Raw genomic sequence first — 25,044 nt, forward strand, 5'->3', positions numbered from 1 at the left:
TATATGCCTTTATGATCAATATTTCTTTATACTCAAAAGGAAGATGACACAGTGGGTAAAAGACTTGCTATGCAACCAAAAGAAACTGAGTTTGGATCTGCAGAATCCACATGAAACCAGACCTATACATCTGTTTATACTAGCTGTAATACCAAATGTACACTGGTATATACCATCTGTAGTACCAACAGTCCTAAGGTCAGACTTCAGGCAGACTTGTGAGAGTCCCTGAAAGCTTTGGGGCCAGAGATCTTTGCACTTTCAGCAAGGAACCAAAATATGCATTTTCTCCAAACCTATCAAATGAAAAAGAAATGGATCCCAGAGGACAAGCTAAGCAAATCCTTTAAAGTAAAGGATTCTGCAGGAGAATAAGTGCTAAACATTTTGATGATAAAAATCATGTGTCAATGATTCTAGCATGGGGAAGCTAATTCTTGTTCCATGGAAATTAAAGACAGTGTATTTGATCAAACTTCATTATATGAAATTTTAAAAGAATTAATCAAATCTTATTTTTTAAGGGTAGTGTATATTTACAAGATAAAGACAGGACTCTGGATAAAAGTAGCAAGCAGAATGTCAGGAGAGACTGGACTGTTAGCCTCTTTGCCCAGCAGACAATCAGAACATAACACTTCTGCAATCTTTATCTCAGACTCAGAGACGTCCATGGTAAACATGATGGTGAGAATTCTGTAAGAACATGAAGGATGGGACCTAGAGAATCTCTTTTATGAAGTGAGATTAAAATGATGAGGGGTTACATGAAAATTAATTGGAAAGTATTTTTATTCTGCTGCAAGCCCTGCCGCTGAAGATATTTAACACTGCCTTTAAGCATGAGGTTTATGTACTTAGTGCTAGTCCTTCGGAGTGTTGTAAATTGGTGTGTGAATAAAATCAGCAGTTGAAGAAACCTAGAAATACTTGATATCAAGCTTTGGGTAATTAAACCATTAGTACATTGCAAGGAAAAATTGTAGTCTTTGCAAATTCAAACTGCTGATGCACCTTTGTATCCTTTCCCTGTATTCAGTTACCATGGCTATAATAAATTATTTCCTCAGGGCTCTAAATGACTATAGTAATTGCCGTGGAGGTAGGGAGTTGGGGTAACTGTGATAAACTAACTAATCTCTTCACCAAAGCCAATCAATGCTAGAATTTTGTAAGCAAACTCTTTCATCTCATTGGTTAAACTTACAACCCATGTCTCTTTCTACATTGCTCTACATGAAAATGTTATGTGACTTTTGCTTGGGAGAGAGGAGAGATATGTGAACAAACTTCTGCTTTCCTTTAGATATAGTATTATGAAAGACCAGACAATAGATAGATAGATAGATAGATAGATAGATAGATAGATAGATAGATGGATGGATGGATGGATGGATGGATGGATGGATGGATGGATAGATAGGTGGATGGATGGATGGGTGGGTGGATAGGTGAGTGAGGGATTGGATGGATGGATAGATAGATGGATAGATAGATAGATAGATAGATAGATAGATAGATAGATAGATAGATAGATAGATGTAGAGATAGAAATATCACGAAAATCAGGCTTAGTGGGCTTATTTACAGTAGACTGAGCAAAGGATCACTTACCTAAGTATAGATGAAAGGTTACTTACAGGTACATTAGTGACTGATCATGAGTGAGCACTTATAAAGCTTTTTCCCTGAACTCTCCTGCCCCCTGAATGATTCTCAGGCTGCTCAACTTGTCACTTGGCTGTACAGTCCCCATTTATAACCGTGGGGATGGACCTTGTGTCTCCTATACATTTTGCTATAATCCCTAGATTTGTTAGTTTTGTTTACTTTTGTAATTTTTTCAGAATCTTAAGGAGCTCCCCTCTAAGGGTCGATGCAAAACACTACCCAAAGAGAGAAGGTCATAGGTTTTGACAGATTAGGACAATCCCTGAATGTTTCATAAGGATTCAGCATTCCTCACTCCCAGTGGTTGCCATCAATATTGGAACAGAACCAAATATCCAGTAGGCAAAGGGCCAAGAGTTAAAAAATAATGGTTCACACGTAACCAGAACTTCAAAGTTATTTGTAGTTGCCTGTTGTGGTTCAAATTTGAAATGCTCTTTATATGTTTTTCCCTTCAGAATTTAGTATGCAGTTTGTGAAGCGATTTTGGCATATCCTGAAAACTATGAAAGGATATAGGTTACCATGTACAGGTTCACAGGAGTGTATTAGCCCTGGTCATGCAGTGTCACTATCTTATTCCTCAGAGCTAGCTGTACTCTGCCGCAGGCATGTTTGGCTGTGATGGATTGTTCAAACACACAGGGTCAGACAGACGGAAACCTCTAAACTGCCTACCAACATAGTTCTTCCCTCTCTTAAACTGTCTTTTTCAAGCTATTTTACAGCTTCCCAGTGACATAAGCAATAGCCATAGTAGGAAAATACAATTTAACTGATCTCGGTGGTTGTTGGTAAATGAACTCCCTCTTTGGTTCTCTATAACAAGGCTACAGTTTTCAAGTTCTGCTAGTTTGACAAATTTAATCCTAAGTCTTCCCAGAGCTTTAAGCATGTTAATGTATCTGGTGACTCTCCAAGAAAGGTATAAAGCCTGAAGTATTTTTCCAACAATAAAATATTTCATTACCATAAACAGTTCTATTATTTTTCAAAGTGTTCTTTCTGGGATAAATGTCCATATTAAAGCATGCTTGAAACTGTTCTTCAGTATTATTGGACTGAAATCATTTCATAGTGTGAGTTTATAGTGGTCATAATACCTCCAATATTGCCTTTTGTGAGTACTATAAAAACAGGAAAGATTTGCAAAGTATCATGTTAGAAAATTAATACTAAAGAACGAATAGGCTTATAAAAAGAAGCGAGATGGCCCTGTTACACAGTAAACACGACCTTACAGCATCTGCAGGGTGCTAAGATCTAATTGGTGAACTTGCTCTAAAGTTCTCTTAACACTGATTTCTGTTTTAAAATTTTGTGATAAAAAGTTGGAATAAGGTGAAATGTATAAAGTATTATTTCACATGCATAGATAAAAGCTAGTGAGGAATTAATGGAAAATGAAAACAGTCTTAAGAAGCAGCAAAACAAACTGGCTTCACTGAGACAGAACCTAAAATACACTTAACAGTTACTCAAGAGGGGTGAGAGAGATAGCTCAGTAGTTAAAAGCTCTGGCTGCTCTTCTGAAGGATCCAAGTTCGATTCCCAGTACCTACATAGAAGCTCACAAAAGCAAATAACTGCAGTCCCAGGGATTCTGACGACTTCTTTTTGCATCATCACATACTAGGCATGCATGTGGTACCCAGATGTTCATGGAGACAAAGCAGTCATGTAAAATATGAAAAAATAAACCTCCATGAGATAAACATGTAAATACAATTGAACAAACTGAAAACAAACTCCATTAAATGATACCTTGCACATCTTACTTTAAGTAAAGTTTCTGTCCAAGATAATTTTTTCATCTTTTTAAAAAATGTCGGGTTGGGGATTTAGCTCAGTGGTAGAGCGCTTGCCTAGCAAGCGCAAGGCCCTGAGTTCGGTCCCCAGCTCCAGAAAAAAATGTATTATGTCATTAATTTGCATCCCAAATGCTACCCCTCCTTCATGGTCTCCCCTGAAAGAGTTCTTCCCCAGCCATCTCTCATTCTCTTCAACTCTGAGAGGGTGGGACCCCTCTGGGTAACTCCCCACACTGGGACATCAAGTTTCTGCAGGATTAAAGGCACATCCTCACTTACTGAGGTCAAACAAGACAGCCCTGTGCTACATATGTAGAACCAGGGAACCTAGGACCAGCCTATGTATGCTATTTAGTTGTGGCTCCCCCTCTGCCAGCTTCCAGGGGTCCAGGTTATTTGACACTGTCGGTCTTTCTCTGTGGTCACCATCTCCTTCAGTTCCTTTCATCCTTCCCCTAACTCTTTCACAGGGCTCCCCAACTTCACTCCAATGCTTGCCTATGGTTATCTGCATCTGTCTCAGTCAGCTGCTAGGTAGAACCTCTCAGAGGACTGTGATGCTAGGCTCCTTTCTGCAAATACAGTATAGCATCATTAATACAGTGAGGGACGGTGCCTGCCCATGGGATGGATTCTCTGGAACTGGAGTTACAGATGTTTGTAAACTTCCATGTGAAATGAACCTCAGTCCAATGCAATAGGATCAAGTTTTCCTAACCAGTGAGGTATCTTTCCTTTCCAGAATATCTTCTCAAGCATGATTCAGCAATCAGAACTAATAAAGAAAATATGATTGTGAAAAAATGAATAACTTTTTTATCTGGGAAAAGATACAACAAAGAAAAATGAAAACTATAGAAAATGTTTGCAATTTATTTCTTATCTGTATAGTTAATGAATCTTTCTAAAAATCGAGGAGGAAATGAGAATTATTTTTTTTTGTACCAGTTGTCTAGATTGTGAACAATTGCCATTCTTTTTCATACTGAGATGTTAGAATTTCCATATGAGGAAAGGGTAGGTATTGGGCTATAGAGATGATGCTGTGGGTAAAGTATTCACTGTGTAAGTCTAAAGACCTGAGTTCTAATCCTCGGCATTCAAATAACAACTTAAGCATAACCACGTGCCTATCTGTAACCTGAGAGCTATGTGGAACAGAGACTAAGGATTCTCTACAGCTGGCTTGTTTCCAGCATACCATTCAGTTAAGTGAGAGGCCCTCTCCAAAGGAGTAAGGCAAAAGGCATGAGAATAAAATATAACCTGACCTCCTTGGGTCTCTGTTGTGTAGCTATGTGTTTATATGGCACAAACACACACAAATAAAAAATCATAAATAAAAGAGTTAGTCAGAAGTTGTCCATCTATAACTGATAAATGAATATTGAAATTTTGCAGTGTCTTCTGCTACTGTGGTAGGGAGGAAAGAAAATATTCCCTGTCTGTAGTAGCAAAGTAATACAGCTCTTCTAGAGAGTGTGCCAGTATAGATAAGCAATAGAGATGAATTTACCCTTGCTAAAGGAGTCCCATGTTTCAGAATCTATCTCCCAATCAAAAATTGGTCAAAAACAGGGCATGCACCCCCCCCCACCCACAGCAGAGCTCTTCATTACACAGTTTGGAAGTCAAGATAGTAAGATAAGCATGAGTTCTAGACTACTCTGGCCTACATAACACTAGATTGATTATTCTAGGATAACTGGAGCAACAGATTGCAAATCTAGATTTAAAACTCTGACATATGGAGAAAACAATTAAATATTCGAGAAAATTTCTCAGTTACGAGACCTAAAAGTTATTTTAACACAGCATGTATTATGAGTCCTCTGTGTGTTTTCAGAAAGAATGTTTGAGGTGATGGAATTTATACTGCTTCATTACAGCACAAATGTGCCCTAAGACAGAATAAGAAATGTTCATGTCAAGTAAAACATAGTCTTTGGATACCTATTTTTCATAGAAGGATGAGAGTCATGATATCATGTGCTTAGTGAATTTATAATTTATCTACCTGTTGGTCAGTAAAATATCCCAGTAAGCAAAGAGACACGCTGCATATCCTAATGAGTTTAGTCTCTATGGCCTATGTCATGGAAGGACAGAATCAACTCTTGCAAGTTGTAGTGACCTCTGACTACAGGAGTACAGAGAGAGAGAGAGAGAGAGAGAGAGAGAGAGAGAGAGAGAGAGAGAGAGAGAAATATTCATGATTCATGTATTTACACAAATACATATATGAATATAATTAAAAATAAAGTCATCTGTTATATAATGTATTCATTCCTCCCCTTTTAAAGAAAGGTTGGCTTTAAAATCTTGAACTTCCTACCTCTACTTCCCAAGCTGGGTTTACAAGCACCTCCCAACAACCTGAGCTGGATATATCATTTAATTCACAGATCATTTAGCATCTGCTAGATGTTCAATGTTGTGCTTTGTCATAGATAGAAAGGATACAAATAGTGAGGAATACCTATCTATAGTCTTATAAACACTGCCACTAAGGATAAAACAGAAGTTTGCAATGTTTAATTTGTTTGGTAGGCAAAGTATACTAACTTTGCACTTATATCTGGAATAGAAAATTCCATCAGGAAGGGCAGAAGCCAGGACAAAGGACTTCCTGGCAAAGGGAGCCAAAGAATGTATGCAAAGTCAGGGGTGACACAGATATGGAAGAAATGGAAAAAAAATGATGCGACTTTGTATCTCGTGGTGATGTCAGAAGCTATCCATAAAGTCTTACCAACATGGTTGGATAAACATGAACTGGACAAGAGAAATACCAGGAGACATGCCAAAGTAGATGGGGAAATCCCACGAGACCTCAATTCTACACAAAGAACTACAGGCAACTAAGGAATGCTGGCAGCAGGAGAAATAGTCTTCTCCAAGGAAAAGTACAGAAATTGCCTATCCAATACCAAATGGTCATCCCTGAAAATACATATATACAAGTAATGTTATGCAGATTGAGTAGATTGTATTTAGGAATATAAATATATACATATATGCATTTAACAGCAATTCATGAAAAAAGAGACCATGAATTTGAAAGAAAGTTGGGAGAGTGAAATGGGAGGGTTTAGAAAGAGAGAAGAGAAGGATATAATTATATTATGATCTCCAAAATTAAAAAAAGTATGAAACTTACAAAATGAATATCAAACTTAGAATATCTGAGTGGCATTTCCAGTGTCTATGGTAACTGGATCTTTGTCAGCTGACACCATGATAGGGCAGATGGGGCAAGCTGAAGAATGACAGCCTCTTCCAGGGTGGTCAAGGGAAGAGGGTTACTTCATATTCCATGGGTGGAGGAGGACTGGTGAGACGTCTGAAAGAGTGTTCAATGTTGTAAGCTCCGGCATTTGCAGAGATAAACATGGAGAATGAATCCTAGAATGGAGGCCTCTAGCCTCACATCCTGATGACAGATTAAGGGAGGATAAAACCCAAAACTTGGCAATGTGTCCAAAATGCTGTGGATTGTCTGAGGTAGAATTGGTCAGACTGTTCTGTACATTCCATCTCTGTGTGTGACAGTAGGGAGTGAAAAAAAATAATGAGCAAGTTTTCTGTTCTGACTACCTGAGTCTCTAGTAATGAACAGAATGGGCACAGGAGCACACCAGGAATTCAAGTTTGGGAAGGATAATGAGGTCAGGCTTGAAAATTTGTCTGTTACTATCTGTCATGTCCACATTGTCCCTTACAGAGCAAGCAACCATTAAAGATGTTACTATGGAACGCTCACCTCTCATCGGACTAAGATAGAAGACATGAACCCTTTGGTGCTGTGGAACATGCTACTCCATGTACCATGTTGGCTAATGACAAAAGCCATCATGACAAAAGCTCCTTTAAATCCCTGCTTCTGAGGCACACCTAATAAAAGAGTCTGTGTGACAACCTCCAAAAGAAAAGTAGAAAAATAAGATATAATGACCGTAGGCGGCTATGTGGCTTGCATTTTTAACTTCTGGAAAATTGTTACCTTCATGCATGTTCAAAAGAAAATGAAAAGGTACATTCTCCCTCAATGCTGATCTGTGTGTGTTTCTTGTTTTAATGTGCAGGACAGGAGCGAATTGGAAAAGACTCCAATTATGAGCAGGAAGGTAAAGTACAGTTTGTGATTGATGCTGTCTATGCCATGGCCCATGCTCTTCATCACATGAACAAGGATCTGTGTGCTGACTACCGCGGAGTGTGCCCAGAGATGGAGCAAGCAGGCGGCAAGAAGTTGTTGAAGTATATCCGCCATGTTAACTTCAATGGTAAGACTCCAATGTCCGTAGTGTTGGCCGTGCTTAGCAAACATTTCCTACTTCATAATTTACAGAGATTATAGGATGGCTTCACTATTGACTTAAGTAGGATCAAAACCTGGTCAATTATATAGTTTCAAGGAATGGAGCAAGTATGGGAAGGGTGAAAAATGAAACTTAGAAAAGAAAGTGAAGGACTACATACTAGAGGGATGTGGTATTGTCTTAGTTAGGCTTTCTCTTGATACAACAAAACACTGTGGCCAAAAAACAAGCTAGAGAGAAGAGGGGCCATTTGGCTCACACCACCATATTGTATATCATTATTGAAAGAATTCAGAAAAGAAATCCAAATAGGGCAGATCCTGGAGGCAGGAACTGATGCAGAAGCCATGGAGTGGTGCTGCATACTTGCTTGCTTCCCCTGGTTTGCTCAGACTGCTTTCTTTTTTTTTTAATTTTATTAACTTGAGTATTTCTTATATACATTTCAAGTGTTATTCCCTTTCCCGGTTTCCGGGCAAACATCCCCCTAATCCCTCCCCCTCCCCTTCTTTATGGGTGTTCCCCTCCCCAGCCTCCCCCCATTGCTGCCCTCCCCCCAACAATCTAGTTCACTGGGGGTTCAGTCTTAGCAGGACCCAGGGCTTCCCCTTCCACTGGTGCTCTTACTAGGATATTCATTGCTACCTATGAGGTCAGAGTCCAGGGTCAGTCCATGTATAGTCAAACTGCTTTCTTATAGCATCCAGAATCACCAACACAAGAATGGTACCACCCACAATGGGCTAAGCCTTCCCCCATAGATCACTAATAGAAAAAAATGGCTTATAGCTGGATCTCATGGAGGCATTTTCTGAAATAAGGCTCCTTCCTCTCTGTTCACTCTAGCTTGTGTCAAGTTGACACAAAACCAGTCAGTACAGATATGTCCTTTTCTTAGAATCTAGGTCTTTTACATGCAGCCATCTCAGGTTATGATTTACCCTAAACTACAAAATCGTGTTGTGATAGATTACCTAAAAGAGACTAAGAAATGTAAATGGAGAAAATGAATAAATAGTAAATAGTACTGGATGCATGGAGAGGGGTCTCAAATAATATTTTTCCTATAGTATGTATCTTTTGATGTCTTTATTCTTTCTATACAAAATTTTAATGGATTAAATCAAAATTCAATGTATGTGCAATGCAAAATTCAACAAAGTTTGTAACAAATAATTCTAACAATATTACAAATGACCAACAGAACAACAATAAAAGCAATTAAGAAAAATATGTATAGACAGTTGGGGAAATAATGTGATAGACTAGAGAAAAAAATTACCATATTCACGCATTGCACATAGAGTTAGTATTTCTGCTGTGATATACCACCAAAACCAAAAATCAAGTTGGAGGAATAGGGTTTATTTAGATAATATTTCATAGAACAGTCTACTATACAACTAGGTGATGGCAGGAACTCAAGGAAGAAATCTGGAGGCAAAGACTCTATGGGTGTGCTACTTACAGACTTGTCCCCCTATGCTTGCTCAGCCTGCTTTCTTATAAAACACAGGAACAGCCCCCAGGGCTTGCATCACCATCAGTGTGCTGGGTCCTCCCATATCAATCATTAATCAAGAAAATGCCCTATATGTTCGCCTGCAGGTAATAAGATGGAGGAAACATCTCAACCAAAGCTCCTTTTCTCAGATAACTCTGGTTTGTGCTAAGTTGACAAAAGTCAATCAAACAAACAGCAAAAGTAAACGAGAGCAGCTAGTAAATCTGCATTTGGTGGACATTCATGATTCTGATGATAGCTTATGCATAAAATAGAACTGAGAAAATATTAACTATACTGTTTATAATGAGAAGTATGTTGGTGAGGGAAATAAATTAATGGAAATTATATAGGATTAAAATTTCAGAATCAATGTGAACTCATGTAATATACAGAGAGGTATCAAATAGATACAAAAGCAGATATGCATATGTATGATGTAGAGGTCAAAAAGTGATTGATGGCATCTCAAAATGAGTAAGAATACCTAGCACTAAGGTCTTCCTAGAAATATGATCTTCACACCAAAGAATCAGAACTCCCTTCAAAAATATAGTTTATATATATATATATATATATATATATATATATTCCTCATTTTAGGTAAATAAATAAATATCTAAAGAGGCTGACACTTTAAAACTACCCTATGGCAGGGACCATTCTATAACTCACATCTCTTTCCAATCTGCTATGAAGTATTCAGCCTTCCTTTTGCATACTTACAAAGATTTCGCCTGCTCTTCTTGTTCTTAAGCATGGCTGTACTTCTCCATAGCTTTGGTAGGAAATTTCATTTACCCCTAGGTGCTTTTCTGTAGATCATTAGAGCACAATTCCATAATTCTGATCTTCGGAGTCATAAACACGTTGTTTTAGTTAATGGTAAAAATATCTGGAAAGTGTCACAACTTCTCCAAATAGGTAACCACTTGTGGTGAATGGGAGTCTGGTGGGAGCTAATTTAGAGAATTTTCACTCCTAGTCACATTTCCTGCATCATACATAAATGCAGAGACCTGAGTACAATCACAATCTAGTTGTGTCTATACTAATTAATAGTCCTAAATGGGAATATTTCCCAGTGTAACGTTAAAAAGTTTGGGCTATAAAACTATGAATCACTGTATAATTAATTAATTAATCTAATCAAGGCTACAACTTTATCTAGACTTACTGATTCCTAGAAAAGAAATGAGAGTCAGGGCTATATTGTGGAAACGCGACACCTCAAATACTTTTGCTTTCCTCCTTAGAAAGTTGAGACCTGGGTTCAATTTATTTGAATATGACTCTCTGTGATTAGTCTGAAAGGATGTTGTAGAATTTGTAAACTATAAAATGAAATTGATGACTGAGTGGCCTTTTCAGCATATTTGCACTGTAAACAACAAACTTTAGTTTGGTCTTTGTAGTACCTGAGCATACTGGAAGCAAAGCAAGATGCTATACTCATAGCTAAAGGTAAGAGTTCTGGTCATATACAAAGCTGAGGTTTTCATGACAGTCAGTTATTTATACAAATAATTCCAAGTTATTTTTGCTGATGCAATGGACCAAGAAACAGCTATCAACACTGGGCTGACCAAAGTGTAGAATCCATGTTCTCTTGGCTTTATGAGTATGGGTTAGGGAGCCCGATGAGCAGAAAGATTATCAGAATATGAGCAAGTTCAGAAACTCAGATGCTACATGGCATAAAAACAGAGAAAAGAAAACTTTTTGGGTAAATGCTTTGATGCAAAAAATAGTTATCATCTGATCATCAGAATCCTCAAAGCTTCTCTGTTCTGGAAGAAAAGTAGTTTCTGTCAAATATTGAGGTCCAGCACAGATTTCAGACGTGGCTACCTTCTGAACTATCATGTGTTCCCTGCTCCATGTTAGATCATAGACCCTCTGGTGCAGCTCTTCCTCTCCCTCTCCCTCTCCTCCCTCTCTCCACTCCATTTCTCTCTATATACAGTCGATTAGAAAATGTTCAACATCTTTAGTCATAAGGGAAATGCAAATCAAAACAACTCTGAGCTTTTACCTCACACCAGTGAGAATGCCTAAGATCAAAAACTCAGGTGACAGGGGCTGGAGAGATGGCTCAGTGGTTAAGAGCACCGACTGCTCTTCCAAAGGTCCTGAGTTCAAATCCCAGCAACCACATGGTGGCTTACAACCATCTGTAATGAGATCTGATGTCCTCTTCTGGTGTCTGAACAGCTACAGTGTACATATATATAATAAATAAATAAATCATAAAAAAAACTCAGGTGACAGCAAATGCTGGCGAGGATGTGGAGAAAGAGGAACACTCCTCCATTGTTGGTGGGATTGTAGACTGGTACAACCATTCTGGAAATCAGTCTGGAGGTTCCTCAGAAAATGGACGTTGAACTACCTGAGGACCCAGCTATACCTCTCTTGGGCATATACCCAAAAGATGCCCCAACATATAACAAAGACACATGCTCCACTATGTTCATAGCAGCCTTATTTATAATAGCCAGAAGCTGGAAAGAACCTAGATGTCCTTCAACAGAGGAATGGATACAGAAAATGTGGTACATCTACACAATGAAATATTACTCAGCTATCAAAAACAATGACTTTATGAAATTCATAGGCAAATAGATGGAACTGGAAAATATCATCCTGAGTGAGGTGACCCAATCACAGGAAAAACACACATGGTATGCATTCACTGATAAGTGGCTATTAGCCCAAATGCTTGAATTACCCTAGATGCACAGAACACATGAAACTCAAGAAGGATGACCAAAATGTGAACTTCTTCTTTAAAAGGGGAACAACAATACCCTTGGCAGGAAATAGGGAGGCAAAGTTTAGAACAGAGGCAGAAGGAACACCCATTCAGAGCCTGTCCCACATGTGGCCCATACATATACAGCCACCCAAGTAGATAAGATGGATGAAGCAAAAAAGTGCAGGCAGACAGGAACCGGATGTAGATCTGTCCTGAGAGACACAGCCAGAATACAGCAAATACATAGGCGAATGCCAGCAGCAAACCACGGAACTGAGAACGGGATCCCTGTCGAAGGAATCAGAGAAAGGACTGGAAGAGCTTGAAGGGGCTCAAGACCCCATATGAACAACAATGCCAACCAACCAGAGCTTCCAGGGACTAAGCCACTACCCAAAGACTATACATGGACTGACCCTGGACTCTGACCTCATAGGTAGCAATGAATAGCCTAGTAAGAGCACCAGTGGAAGAGGAAGCCCTTGGTCCTGCCAAGACTGAGCCACCAGTGAACGTGATTGTTGGGGGGAGGGCCGTAATGGGGGGAGGATGGGGAGGGGAACACCCATATAGCAGGGGAGGGGGAGGTGTTAGGGGGATGTTGGCTCGGAAACCAGGAAAGGGAATAACAATCGAAATGTAAATAAGAAATACTCAATAAAGATTAAAAAAAAGAAGAAGAAGAAAAAGAAAATGTGCTAGACTGTGCCCTTGCCCTTACAGCACTCCACACATACACCAATGCCTTATAGCTGTAGGTAAGTTCAATAGAACCTTATATAATTACTTTTATCTGTGCCTTTTTGGCTTGTAACTCCTGGCAGGTAAGGTAAACCAAGCTAGATCACATGGTTTAGAGCTACAGTTTATGCATCTAGGAGTTTTAAATAAAAAAATATAATTAAAAATAAAAAAATAAAAATTCTGTAAGAATTAGAAACTCCTTTTACTCTATTAGAATGGAAATCTCTCTATCTCTTTGATACCTCTCTCATGGTAGCTGTTATGAGGATCTCTCTTGTCATGCTCTTAGTACCCTAGTATAAGACTTTCTCACAGTTGCCTATGAATGGAAGTCTGTAACTTTCCTAATAGCATTCCTGTGGGAGCTGGAGAAGTGCCTCCAGAGTTAGAGTCCATCTTGTTCTTTCAGAGATCCCAAGTTCAGTTCCAAACACAAGTGTTCGGTTGCTCACAGTTCCCTATAACCACAGCTCCAGAGCATCCAATGTTTTCTACTGGTCTCCAAGGAAACCACGCTCAGATGCACAAATTCCCCACCCCTTCTCCCTCCCTACCTTCTACACATACACACATACACACGCATGCACACACACACACACACACACACACACACAGAGAGAGAGAGAGAGAGAGAGAGAGAGAGAGAGAGAGAGAGAGAGAATTTAAAAATAAAATAAAATTTATAACCCCAAAGTTCTTGTGAAGGTAATTCACTCTCCTTCCGGTGATCTCTGATCCACCCTGACTGGTAGCCATCTTTATTTTAGTGTTCCTACATTATGGTCCTGACTCCTTGTAGAATCTCTGCAGGTAATACCTCCTCTTTGATATCTTCTTTTCTCTTCTCAGAACCTTTTGTTTTATGGTTTTCTCTTCTAAGAGTCTATTTAAAAGAGTTCTATTTTCCTTTTTAATAAGTTCTGGGATAGGTACTGTCAAAGGAAGTGTAAGAGGGAGAAAAAACAGCCTGGAACTAATAAGCCCATTTCAGAAGGCCAAAGCTACACAATACACTATTGGAAATCATTATTTAGAGAAAGTATCCATGTCCTCTGCTATAATTTTTAACGTGGATTTTAATAGGAATTAAAAAAAGGTATGACAAGAATCATTTCCCTCAGAATGATTTTGTGAGGAGAGAAAGATAAGGCCGTCCGTGTGTCCGGTTCTGATGAAGATTTTGCTGATGAACATGACATTGTTTGGAGCTCCAGGCCTTGACTATGCTTTCCTTCTCCTCTCTGAAAGTGCAAAAGGCTCCAGCCATATAAAGAATAGAAGGTGCAGCAGTCAGAGTAATGCAGAAGGGGAGTCAGAGCACCGAGTGTGAGAGGAAATGCTGGGCAGCTGAATAGCAATGCCTCACAGCACTGTGATAAGGTTCTCATTTCTCACGAATGAGATGCAACATCAAATTTCATCTTTTGTCTTTCTATACGTGGATTATTTGCTAAAAGCAGGACACTAATGTTGAAAATTTCCTGTCGAATCAACTGCCATTGGTTGCTGCTGTTTGGTAAATCTGTGTGACAGCAATGAAAGTGGGGCAGGAGCTATGAATTTAGAAAGAGCAACTTGGGGTGCATCAGAGGAGCTGAACAGAGAGGAGGGAAGGGAAGGGAATGAGGGGAAATTTTGCGATTGTATTATATCCTCAAAGAATATTTTTAAAAAGAGTTGTGTTAAAGTGTTTTTATGGTCTCTGGTGGTTCTATCTAGATAATACGTAGACACAGTGGAATGAAGTGGTTTCTTCAGCCACAAACCATTGACTCAAATTTGTGAGACCAAAGTAGTATTCACCAGCTTCTAGTGCCCATTCCCACTGTTGGCTCCATACTGTTGTTTGGGAAATAGAAAAAAGATCCTCGAAGTGGGAAATTTCTAATTGGATCTCAGGAGAGCAACACGAGTGTACTGGAAAAAGCTTCAGTCTGGCTAATGAAAGCTCCATGTTATTTCTGGTCATGAAATATAGGGAAATGATCACTGACAAAATAAAAACTATTCAAAACTACTCTGGGGAGATAGCTCAGGAGTGAAGAGGGCTTACTGCTGTTGCAGGAAAGCCGAACTGAGTTTCCAGCACCCACATTGAATGGCTTTCAACTGCCTGTAACTCTAGCTCCAGGGAATACAACCCCCTCTTCCGGTTTCCACGTACACCTGAACAAATGTTGCCTATAGTCACACAAGCACACCCATGTGCAAAACTGATTTCCTAAAGCATCACTGTTGGACGACTGTCATTTAGCGGCACAGGCAGAAGTGCATATACTGTTGGGTTACTGAGTTAAGTACACACTGTAACCCTATGGAAAGGTACCCTTAGTGACAGTTAGCTGAAATTAAATAATTTGCTAACATCACAAAGATATTTAGAGACCAATCCATAATTTAAATCTATCCTCAAAGATTAAAAATAGTTACTAAGTTTGCTTTTGGTTTCCTCACTGAACTTAAACATATTTTTTTTTCCGGAGCTGGGGACCAAACCCAGGGTCTTGCACTTGCTAGGCAAGTGCTCTACCACTGAGCTAAATCCCCAACCCCGAACCTAAACATCTTAATTGTAATGAGGAAGTTGAGTGTTCTGTGTCTGTCAGCTGTATTTTTGGATTCCTACCTGACGCCATCCCCAGATGTAACAAGCTAATATCTTCAACAGTACACATATGCCTAACTTTGGTTTTCTGTTGCTGTGATAATGACCATGTCTCAAAACAAATTAGAGGCAGAAAATTTTATTTCAGCTTATAGATCTCAGAACATCACTGAAGGAGTCCAGGGCAAGGAATTAAGACAGGAATCTAGAGGCAGGAACTTAGGCAGAGGCTACTACTTAGAAATATGGCTTCCTGGGCTGCACGCTCACTCACACTAAACTACTTTTCTTATACAGCCTAGGTACACCTGCCCAGGAATTGTAATGCCTACATTGAATAGTCATGAAGAAATTGTCCCAGGTTACACTCACAGGACAATGCAATGGGGGGAAATTTTTCAACTAAGGCTCCCTATTCCTCAGTTTCAACATTACCCACAGGTTAGCCATTGCAGCTAACAAGATCTGCAATATGAAAGAATACCACAGGTTTCATCAATAATAGTGAATGCAAGGCTGGGTCCTTCTGCCAAATGAATGAAAATCCATTTCCTTCAATATCCTAGATTCTGGACCTCATATCATGTGTAATTCATGTATCCAGCCACACACACACACACACACACACACACACACACACACACCACACTCCCTCCCTCCCCCCACACACACTGCCTTTGGCTCCCTGTCTCTCTTCCATGTCGACTGATATAAGGACATTAAGTCAACTCACATTATACAAAAATTTTCACCATGTATAACCTTAAATTCTGCCACATCATAAAGACCACAATAGAACAGAAATGTTGGGACCATTTTTTCCCATCACGAGCTGTGATTCCTCTTTCTGATAACTGGCTCTGTCATAAAATTTTGCAATTGGTACCCATAGGAAGGTGTGTGCTTTAGAAGTTTCTTTGTCCTAGCTAAGATGTTATATCATTCAGCACGGTGCCACACTAACCCTAACATTTGCTCTGTCTTTCTGGATCCTTATTATGGGTTTCTCCTCAGTATTTTGTGTTTGCTTGTCTAATCATGTGTTCTCGACATCCTTATTTCCTTGAGAAATTGTTTTATTTTCTATCGGCTTTCTATAAATTAGAAATAATAAAAACAAGAAATATTTTAAATGCATTCAGTGCAGAATTGCACATTAAGTAAATTATTTTGCTTACTTATTATGATTGTCATTTTTGAAGTTATTCTTTATTGACTAAAATGCAATCTTAAGTGGAAACCAAAATAAAAATTGCCCTCATAAGTATTGCAATCACAGTTTGTAGCAGAGTGATATTAAAAAGTTTGTTTCTGAAAATTAATAAATAGATTCTTCGTTACTTAGAAGGAGAAAGTCTTAGGATGAAATGCTTCTGAAAGATCAGGAATAAAGCCATTCAAACAAAGAGACAGATCATCTTCCTACATTTTGAGACCATGGAGCACACTCTGTAGAGATGACCTACCATGAGCTGAAGAGGACATTACATATCATCTTACTATTGATTAATTCTGGTATTTTCTTGTCTCCTTCAGGTAGTGCTGGAACCCCAGTAATGTTTAACAAAAATGGCGATGCTCCAGGGCGTTATGACATCTTCCAATACCAGACAACAAACACAACCAACCCTGGTTATCGTCTCATTGGGCAGTGGACAGATGAACTTCAGCTCAATGTAAGTCTTGATTGATCCTCTTCTTCCTTGGTATGATAAGCACTTGGCTATTAATTTGCTCAATTAGATGAGGGTTTTCTGTTAATGTGCTTCTGTACATATAGAAGTGAGTGTGCAATTGGTCCAGGTTTCATGAAGAGCTGATAACCATGCATCCAATAATAATGTAATAACGATAATTACACAGTTGTGTGCACTGAGTTTTTACTTCCTTTTACATACATTTATTAATGTAGTTGGGGGAATACATGCATGTGTAGGTCAGATGACAATTTGCAAGAATCAGCTCTCTTCTTTCACTATGTGGGTTTCAGAGTTCAAACTCAAGTCTTCAAAAGTGACAACAAATGCCTTCACATGCTGAGCCATCTGGAGGGGCTGACATTGAGTTTGTACTTAGTCTTCAATTCTGTGAAGTTCTTCCTTTAATCTAACTCAAATTCTTAATGAGTTACCTGTTAAACAACTCTAAAGATTCCTCAGGAATTGAACTGTGACCTCTTCCTTTCTCACTTGATTATAAAAAGGATTTTTAAAAAAAATGATTTCAATATCAAACTATTTTATGAATCATTACTTTATACTAAAATTTTGTGTGATATCGCCATCTTTCTATAGAATGTGACCTTGAGTGAGCATATTTATGTTACAATTAAAGACAGAGAACATTCATTCTTACTCCATCATTACATCTACTTTTGATCCTTGAATGGGTTGCCTGAAATACTTGCAAACTTGGGTTGGGGTAGACTACACAGAGAACCATCTGCTTTACTCAGTCTCTGACTTAGATATTGAATTTATCTAGAAATACCTTTGCAAGTATCCACATCATCATATTTTTCTGAATATCTGGGTGTACTATAGTTCAGTCATGTTGACACATAAAGTTGATCATCATACTCAATGTCTTATCCAGTCCTTTCTGTATCTCATCCAAAGGGGGAAATTATACCCATGGCCTCCCTCAGTCTGTACCTCAAGGAGTCACTGAAGTAATGAATGAAATACAGGATGACGCACACAAAGTGGACTTCTTTTGGGGTCATAAGTACCACAAGTGTGAGCATCCAGGGAGAGAGATATAGAGTCAAGGCTGTAATGTCTAGGAAACTCACAGTCGGAAACAACGATGACAGATGAATTGAAGTAATTGTGGAGTGTGTTTGACAGTTTCTAAAAAACAATGAAAAGTAAAAAGTAAAAAAAGAGGGCTGTGAACAGAGGAATTGATGAGAGCACCACTGACTGGTTATATAACTGACATGTTGCCCTCTGTTGAGTTTACTTACATTTGGATGCTCTCCCTCTTTAAGGACTGCTATACAAATGGCTATGATCCAGTGTCCATTAGCACGTGCCAATCATGACTAACAACAAATTCCAAAGAGGCAGCTGAAATCATGCCAAATCTAAGACACACTAAAGTTATAGTCAAAAACAATAAAATAAAACAAAATAAAAGGAAAAAGAGACTCTAAGAAGGTAAATCTATGATTCAGTGATCAAAAGTTAGATGTTTATAATTCTAGAGTTTGCAAATTCGGGCAAGATGACAGCTGGTCTAAAGCCATTCTGATCTACAATAGTCACACTCTTGTCTCAGAAGTCTTAATAATAATTATGATAATCATAATCACCATCATAGTAATATTAACAATAAGAAGAAATTCCAAGAGCAAAATCAAAGCAGTGTGTCCTGTCTTTTTCCATTGGTGTCAGTGATACAAATGCAGTCATGGAAGACTCAAGGTCTGTAGTATGTTGACCTATGGAGAAGTTTATTATCACACCTAGGAAAAGGGATTAAATAGTTTTATTAGTGTTTCTCAGAATACATGCTTTGGCACCAATTTTAAGTTTCTAACAGGTGTGACTTTTCCATGTACATAAGAATTCTTTTCTGTTCTATATCGTCTAAGGAATGATTTGGGAGTTCCTAAGCTTGTTCATTCTGTTTTCTTTGAACTGATCCCTCATCAGAATTGTAAGCCACTGGCCATTTGGCAAATTGTTATTCTTTTGTCCCTTATATGTCCTTCCAATGATAAATACTGTGTTAGGTAATGGGTAGATACAGAATGGAGGTAAAACATAGGCAAACCCACATCACACACAACTGATCACACAGCATGCAGCTATATTGTACACAATCAAAGAAACATGCATGCAAAAATTCCAATGTATGATTGAGAGATAGTAGGAGGGAGATGCTTGAAATGGGAAGTGAGGAACCTAAGGGATGGAAACCCACCACTCTGAGAAATATGAGTAAGAAGGCAGATTAAAGGGCTTAGCTGGGGAGTGTAGCCACTACAGAGTAAGAGAGACAAGGTCATAAAAGCTATCAGATTCACAAGGCAGTCACTTGTACACCATGTAAAAGCTGCCTAATTTTATTTTCGAGATAGCTTAAAATCTACTAAATGGAAAATTAAGCAAAGATGTGACTACATAGAAATTAAAGATATTTTTAAAACAACTTTAAAGTTTTAAGAATAAAAATCACTTTGAGAGGCTGGAAAGATAGCTCCATGGGATAAAGTGCTACCTGCACAATCACAAGGTCCTGAGTTCAATTCCCATCACACACATTAAAAACAAAAAGTAAATGTGGAGGCAGACATTTTTTACCCTAAAATTTAATAATAAATTACAAACGATTGGCCTATTACGTGATTGTTCCCAGGTACATTACTTTGATTTGAATATTTGACTCTTCAAAGCTGTTTCTTTTGTTTTGTTTTGTTTTTGTTTTTGTTTTTGTTTTTATTAACTTGAGTATTTCTTATTTACACTTCTATTGCTATTTCCCTTCTCGGTTTCCAGGCCAACATCACCCTAGCCCCTCCTCCTCCCCTTCTCTATGGGTGTTCCCTTCCCCATCCTCCCCCCCATTACCACCCTCCCCCTAACAATCGTGTTCACTAGGTGTTCAGTCTTGGCAGGACCAAGGGCTTCCCCTTCCACTGGTGCTCTTACTAGGATATTCATTGCTACCTATGAGGTTGGAGCCCAGGGTCAGTCCATGTATAGTCTTTAGGTAGTGACTTAGTCCCTGGAAGCTCTGGGTGCTTGGCATTGTTGTACATTTGGGGTCTCGAGCCCCTTCAAGCTCTTTCAGTTCTTTCTCTGATTCCTTCAACGGGGGTCCTATTCTCAGTTCAGTGGTTTGCTGCTGGCATTCGCTTATGTATTTGTTGTATTCTGGGTGTGTCTCTCCGGAGAGATCTGTATCCGGTTCCTGTCGGCCTGCACTTCTTTGCTTCATCCTTCTTATCTAATTGGGTGGCTGTATATATATGGGCCACATGTGGGGCAGGCTCTGAACGTGTGTTCCTTCTGCCTCTGTTCTAAACTTTGGAAGGCAGACATTTGTAATCTCAATACTGGAAAAGTAGAGATAGAAGGATCCTCATGACTCACTGGCTAGACAGCCTAGCATAGTTGGTGAACCCCAGGTTCTACTGAAAGACCGTGTCCCAAAGAGCAAGAAAGACATCTCCAAAAGAACAATGCTAGAATGTGACTTTTTACCTTCTCAAACATGTGTGCCCACACACACACACACACACACACACACACACACACACACACACACACCTATCATTTTGGACAGATATTAAATTGGAAAGGGGAAAATAGGAATGGAAATCAAATACAAACCTTTTGCTGTTCTCAGAACACAATAGGGGAGGGAGTAACTAAACCACTTTCAAACCGCTCTCAAACTTTACTGTTCATGAGAGCCATCTGGAGGCTCATAACAATCTAGAAAGTGGGGCCCATCCCCTGTGTTTGATTCATTAGATCTAAAGCTTATGCAGAACCAAATGTTTCCCTTTCCAAGACATCCCCAGGGAGCGCTGATGATCCTTTGAGAATCCCTGCCTGAGAATTCTATTTGACCATAAAAATGAAGCTAAATGAGAGCTGGAAATGTATTCCTTAAAGGGGTGTGTGACTCTGGGCAATCTTTAGATGAGATGGGATGCTGAGAGTGAGAGGGGTGAAATCAAGGATGACAATTATTTGGAAAATTTAAATATGTTGGGGTTCCTAGATCTGTAAGAAAGAGATGAACAGGAAAAAGGGTATGGAGGTACAGCTACAAAATTGTGTCCATTTCCAATCTATAAATGGCTTAAAATTACATTGAGATAGAAATGAGGAAAAGAAGGACTCCCCTAGGCCATGAATATCTTATTGAAAATGATACCATTATTTTCTGCTATTCCATACAGAACCAAGTTTAAAATAGTATATCCAGTATGACTAGAAAATCGAATCAACCACATTCTTGGGATATTTGTTTGGTTCTGGGAGGAAGATTGGAGATCTCTGACCTGGCATTAGATGGACATTTTTTATTATACTTTATGACACTAAAGGTAGTGTGTTAGGTTGAGAGGGTTGGTCACACAAATCTCACATGAATGTCTCGGTTTACTCTTGGGTTGCATGAGAAGTGTAAGAGTGGGTATCTAGGGCACACACAGGGCCATTTTGACAAGAGTGACAGATGGTAAATTCAAATGACATGGCCATTGAGTTATGTTGTCTGAAAAGGAGGTCACTGTGTTGAAATGTTTCATTGTTGACATGAATTTAATCATTGGAAGGAGGTGGTAAAAACAAAGAGGAATTCTAGTACACACAAAGAACAGCACCCTGCACATCTGGAGATTCAGAGCCATGATCCAGGTGTCCCATCCTGTGACTAGTCTCCTGCCTAACATAATTTGTTCTCATCCTTTTTTGTAATGACTATTGTGATTCAGGTTTTTTATTATTTTCCTTTTACACTGCTAGAGTGAAATTTGAGCAAGCACTGCTATCTGTTCACTTTCTTCTTTTCAGTGGAACAAAGCAAAGCATTTGAAATAACGGTTCTACTTCTCAATTACAAAGACTCAAGAGTGCTCTTTCAATCCCCAGCTACATCTTTTCTAGCAAATGAAATTTTTAGGAGTGCTTCCTCTGAGGTCAGTAATTGCAAATTAGTTTCTGAGCCAATGAAGTTTTCAGTTTTCAGCATCCCACTGCTGCAGACCAGGCTGCCCAGCTTTTCAGGATGTGGTTTTCCTAAATGTGGGTGCCACGTGGTGTGCCATCTACTACAGAGTTTCTCATGTGCCCTTCCTACCAGCATTGTAGCTCTGAGACTTTATTCTCCTGTAGCTTAATAAGAGATGACTGCATGCTATGAAGATAGAATATTTCTGCATGAACAACAACAACTACAAAATTCTGCAGAAGGGAATTAGGAACAAAGAAATCATTTACTTGCCTATTGGGAAATTCCTAAAGGAATAAACTTGACTCAATTGCTCATGTTTCTACTGTGCTGTCATAAAATAACTGTAGGGGAAAAATGGAAAAGTACTGGTTTGGGCAATGATAGTCCATGAGGATGTTGGAAAAAGCAGGGCTGGGTCCCTGTGTTCTGAGAGCAAAAATTCAATGAGTAGTTTATAATATACTTAACACTTTTTAGATGACACATAGTTATTGGTTTAAGGAAACCTATCAAAGTGTTTTAATTGATCAATATCTTGAAGTGTCGTGATTTCGTTTAAAGAGATGAAATAAAACATTCTTGACAATGAATAATGTAGTGCTGTTTAAGAATTGAAAAAGATATCAAGAGTGAAGAAATGAATGAGTGTACTTAAACCTTTTCTATACTTGTGGTTAAAGCAATATGTGAACTATTTGTTATAGAAACACAAATGATTGCCTTTTGCTTCAAAGCAATAGGTATATATTTTCTGTAATGTTAATAGTAGACAGATGGAAAAGGGATATTTGCCAATCCATCCTGTAACCCACTGTTCTTTCCTTTCTTAAAGGTAACTTTCTTTTTAACAGTATTATCATTAACTTATCTGGAATTAATAGAAAAGTCATACATTTCCAAACTGTTAATCATGGACATTGATGAAATACAAATAACAAAAGATTAAAGTATTGTATTTTTTCTTTTTAAAGATTCATTATTATTTTTTATGCATGAATGTGAGTATGTGCACCACAGAGGGAAGAAAAGAGGGTCAGATCATCTGGACCTGGAGACACAGATTATACCTGAATCAAGTTGGGGTCTTTTGAAGAGCTGTGTACTCTCTTAACCACCAGCCACCTCTCTAGCTGCCATTAGTGCTAGTGTTAATGGGCTATTACCAAAAGGTTAGATGACTTATAGAGGAGGCCAAGGGGATCTTGCTGGGCCTCCTATAAATAGTCAAGTTATCATAAGGCACCTTCTTCTTTGATACAGCAAAATAACTTGGGGAGATCCTAAGGATTATTGGGATTTTTCATTTTTCTATTATTTTCATTCTATTGAACTTACCATTAATACTTGGATATTCAAAACTCCAAGAGTTGTTTCCAGGTTGGGATTATGTTTTATGTGTGATAAAATGTCAAGCATTATGATTTTGTTAATTGGTATGTAAATCTGTCCTCTGTTTCTTCATGAATGGTTTGCAAATTCAGGTATAGCAACAGATGTAGGATGATGTCATTATGCAGGTGAAGGGAGGTACAAGATAGAATGAGGCCTGTCATTGGACAAGAAGGAGGCAGGAGAAAAGTTTTAGAGGAGGAGGAGACTGGAACAAGAGAGGAGAAGCATTTGAGAGAACATGGAGGTGGATGTTAAGATTCTTTTCTGCACATTTACAGGTTGTTATGAATATTCTTACGGGATGGATGTGGATAGGGCTTTGAAAGTCTATGTGGGCAATTATATCTTATCAATTGAATCAGAATTAACTGTGTTATGTGTTCTTTCATGTGACGATTTAATTGAATTCAAGAGAGCATGTGGTGGCTGAAGACACTGGGCAGCCACAGAATTGGGTGTGTATGTCTGACATGGTGGCAACCTGCCTTGGGAACTAGATGGGTAGAGAGACTTTCACCAGGCTCGGAAAGTAGCCATCCGCAGTGTGGTATGGGATGGAATCATCGCTGCCTGGAAACCAGTTTTCTCTTAGCAGTATTTTCAGTAAAATGTAGAGCTCTCAGCAGGAGTTATAGAACTCCCAAAGCATGCCTGACTGAATGCTGCCATGGTACCACCTTGATGATAATAGACTGATCCTGTAAGCCAGCCTTAATTAAATGTTGTCCTTATAAGAGTTGCCTTCATCATGGTGTTTGTTCACAGCAATGGGGACACCAACTAAGACAGAAATCAACATGGTATTTCTGTGAATACCAAGTAAATTCACTCCCAGGAGCTCAGGGACCATGTGTATATTTACCAGGGAAAAGAGGCCAAATTTAAGAAGAAAAACTAACCTATGTCATTCTGCTTAAGCCTTAGCAAGCCCTTCACTTGAAGCTGCTCTCTTCTTTTATCATTACATTGGAAGAATTCAAATTAAGATAGGGTTCATTTACAACCATACCCACCATTGTAATCAACAAAGAAACGATAATCGACATGTGAGAAAGACCTGTAGTCCCAGTACTTGGGGGTAAAGGGCAGTATAATCAGGAATTCGAGGCCATAATGATCACAATGGCAAGGATCCCGGATAGAGGAATTCTCTAAGAAGTCTCAGAGACCCAGGATTGCTCTCAAGAGTCAATGCAGTTAACGTTAGCTGAAATGTCCAACAATTGGGATATAGAACCTGAAGAGACGACCTTAGTAGCCAGAACATGACCTCCTCTGGAGAGATGGGAACCCAATTCACCTATAAGATTCGTGAGTTGGTTCTGTCTAAAAGAAATGCAGAGACAAAGATGGAGCAGTGACTGAAGATATGACCAACCAGTCAGCACATTTTGAGACCCATACCATGAGAAGGGACCAATCTCTCACACTATTAATGGTGCTATGTTGTGCTTGCACATAGGAGCCTAGAATAGCAGCCCTCTGTGAGGCTCTCCCCAGCAGCTGACAGAAACAGATACAGGTAACGCAGACAAATGTTA

At 38.9% G+C, this 25,044-nt stretch overlaps 1 protein-coding gene across 5 annotated transcripts in view; it reads left to right on the forward strand.

The window, feature by feature from the left end:
- The window catches only part of Grm7 (glutamate metabotropic receptor 7), an 882,386-nt gene that overhangs the window by 582,480 nt on the left and 274,862 nt on the right, over positions 1-25,044 (forward strand). For all 5 annotated transcript variants that reach the window (XM_039108423.2, NM_031040.1, XM_039108424.2 and 2 more), the window contains 2 exon segments: positions 7,568-7,768; positions 16,952-17,091. In XM_039108423.2, coding sequence (XP_038964351.1) covers positions 7,568-7,768; positions 16,952-17,091 — 341 coding nt within the window.

Source organism: Rattus norvegicus, chromosome 4 (assembly GCF_036323735.1).
Source record: "Rattus norvegicus strain BN/NHsdMcwi chromosome 4, GRCr8, whole genome shotgun sequence".
In the NCBI taxonomy this organism is placed as follows: Eukaryota; Metazoa; Chordata; class Mammalia; order Rodentia; family Muridae; genus Rattus; species Rattus norvegicus.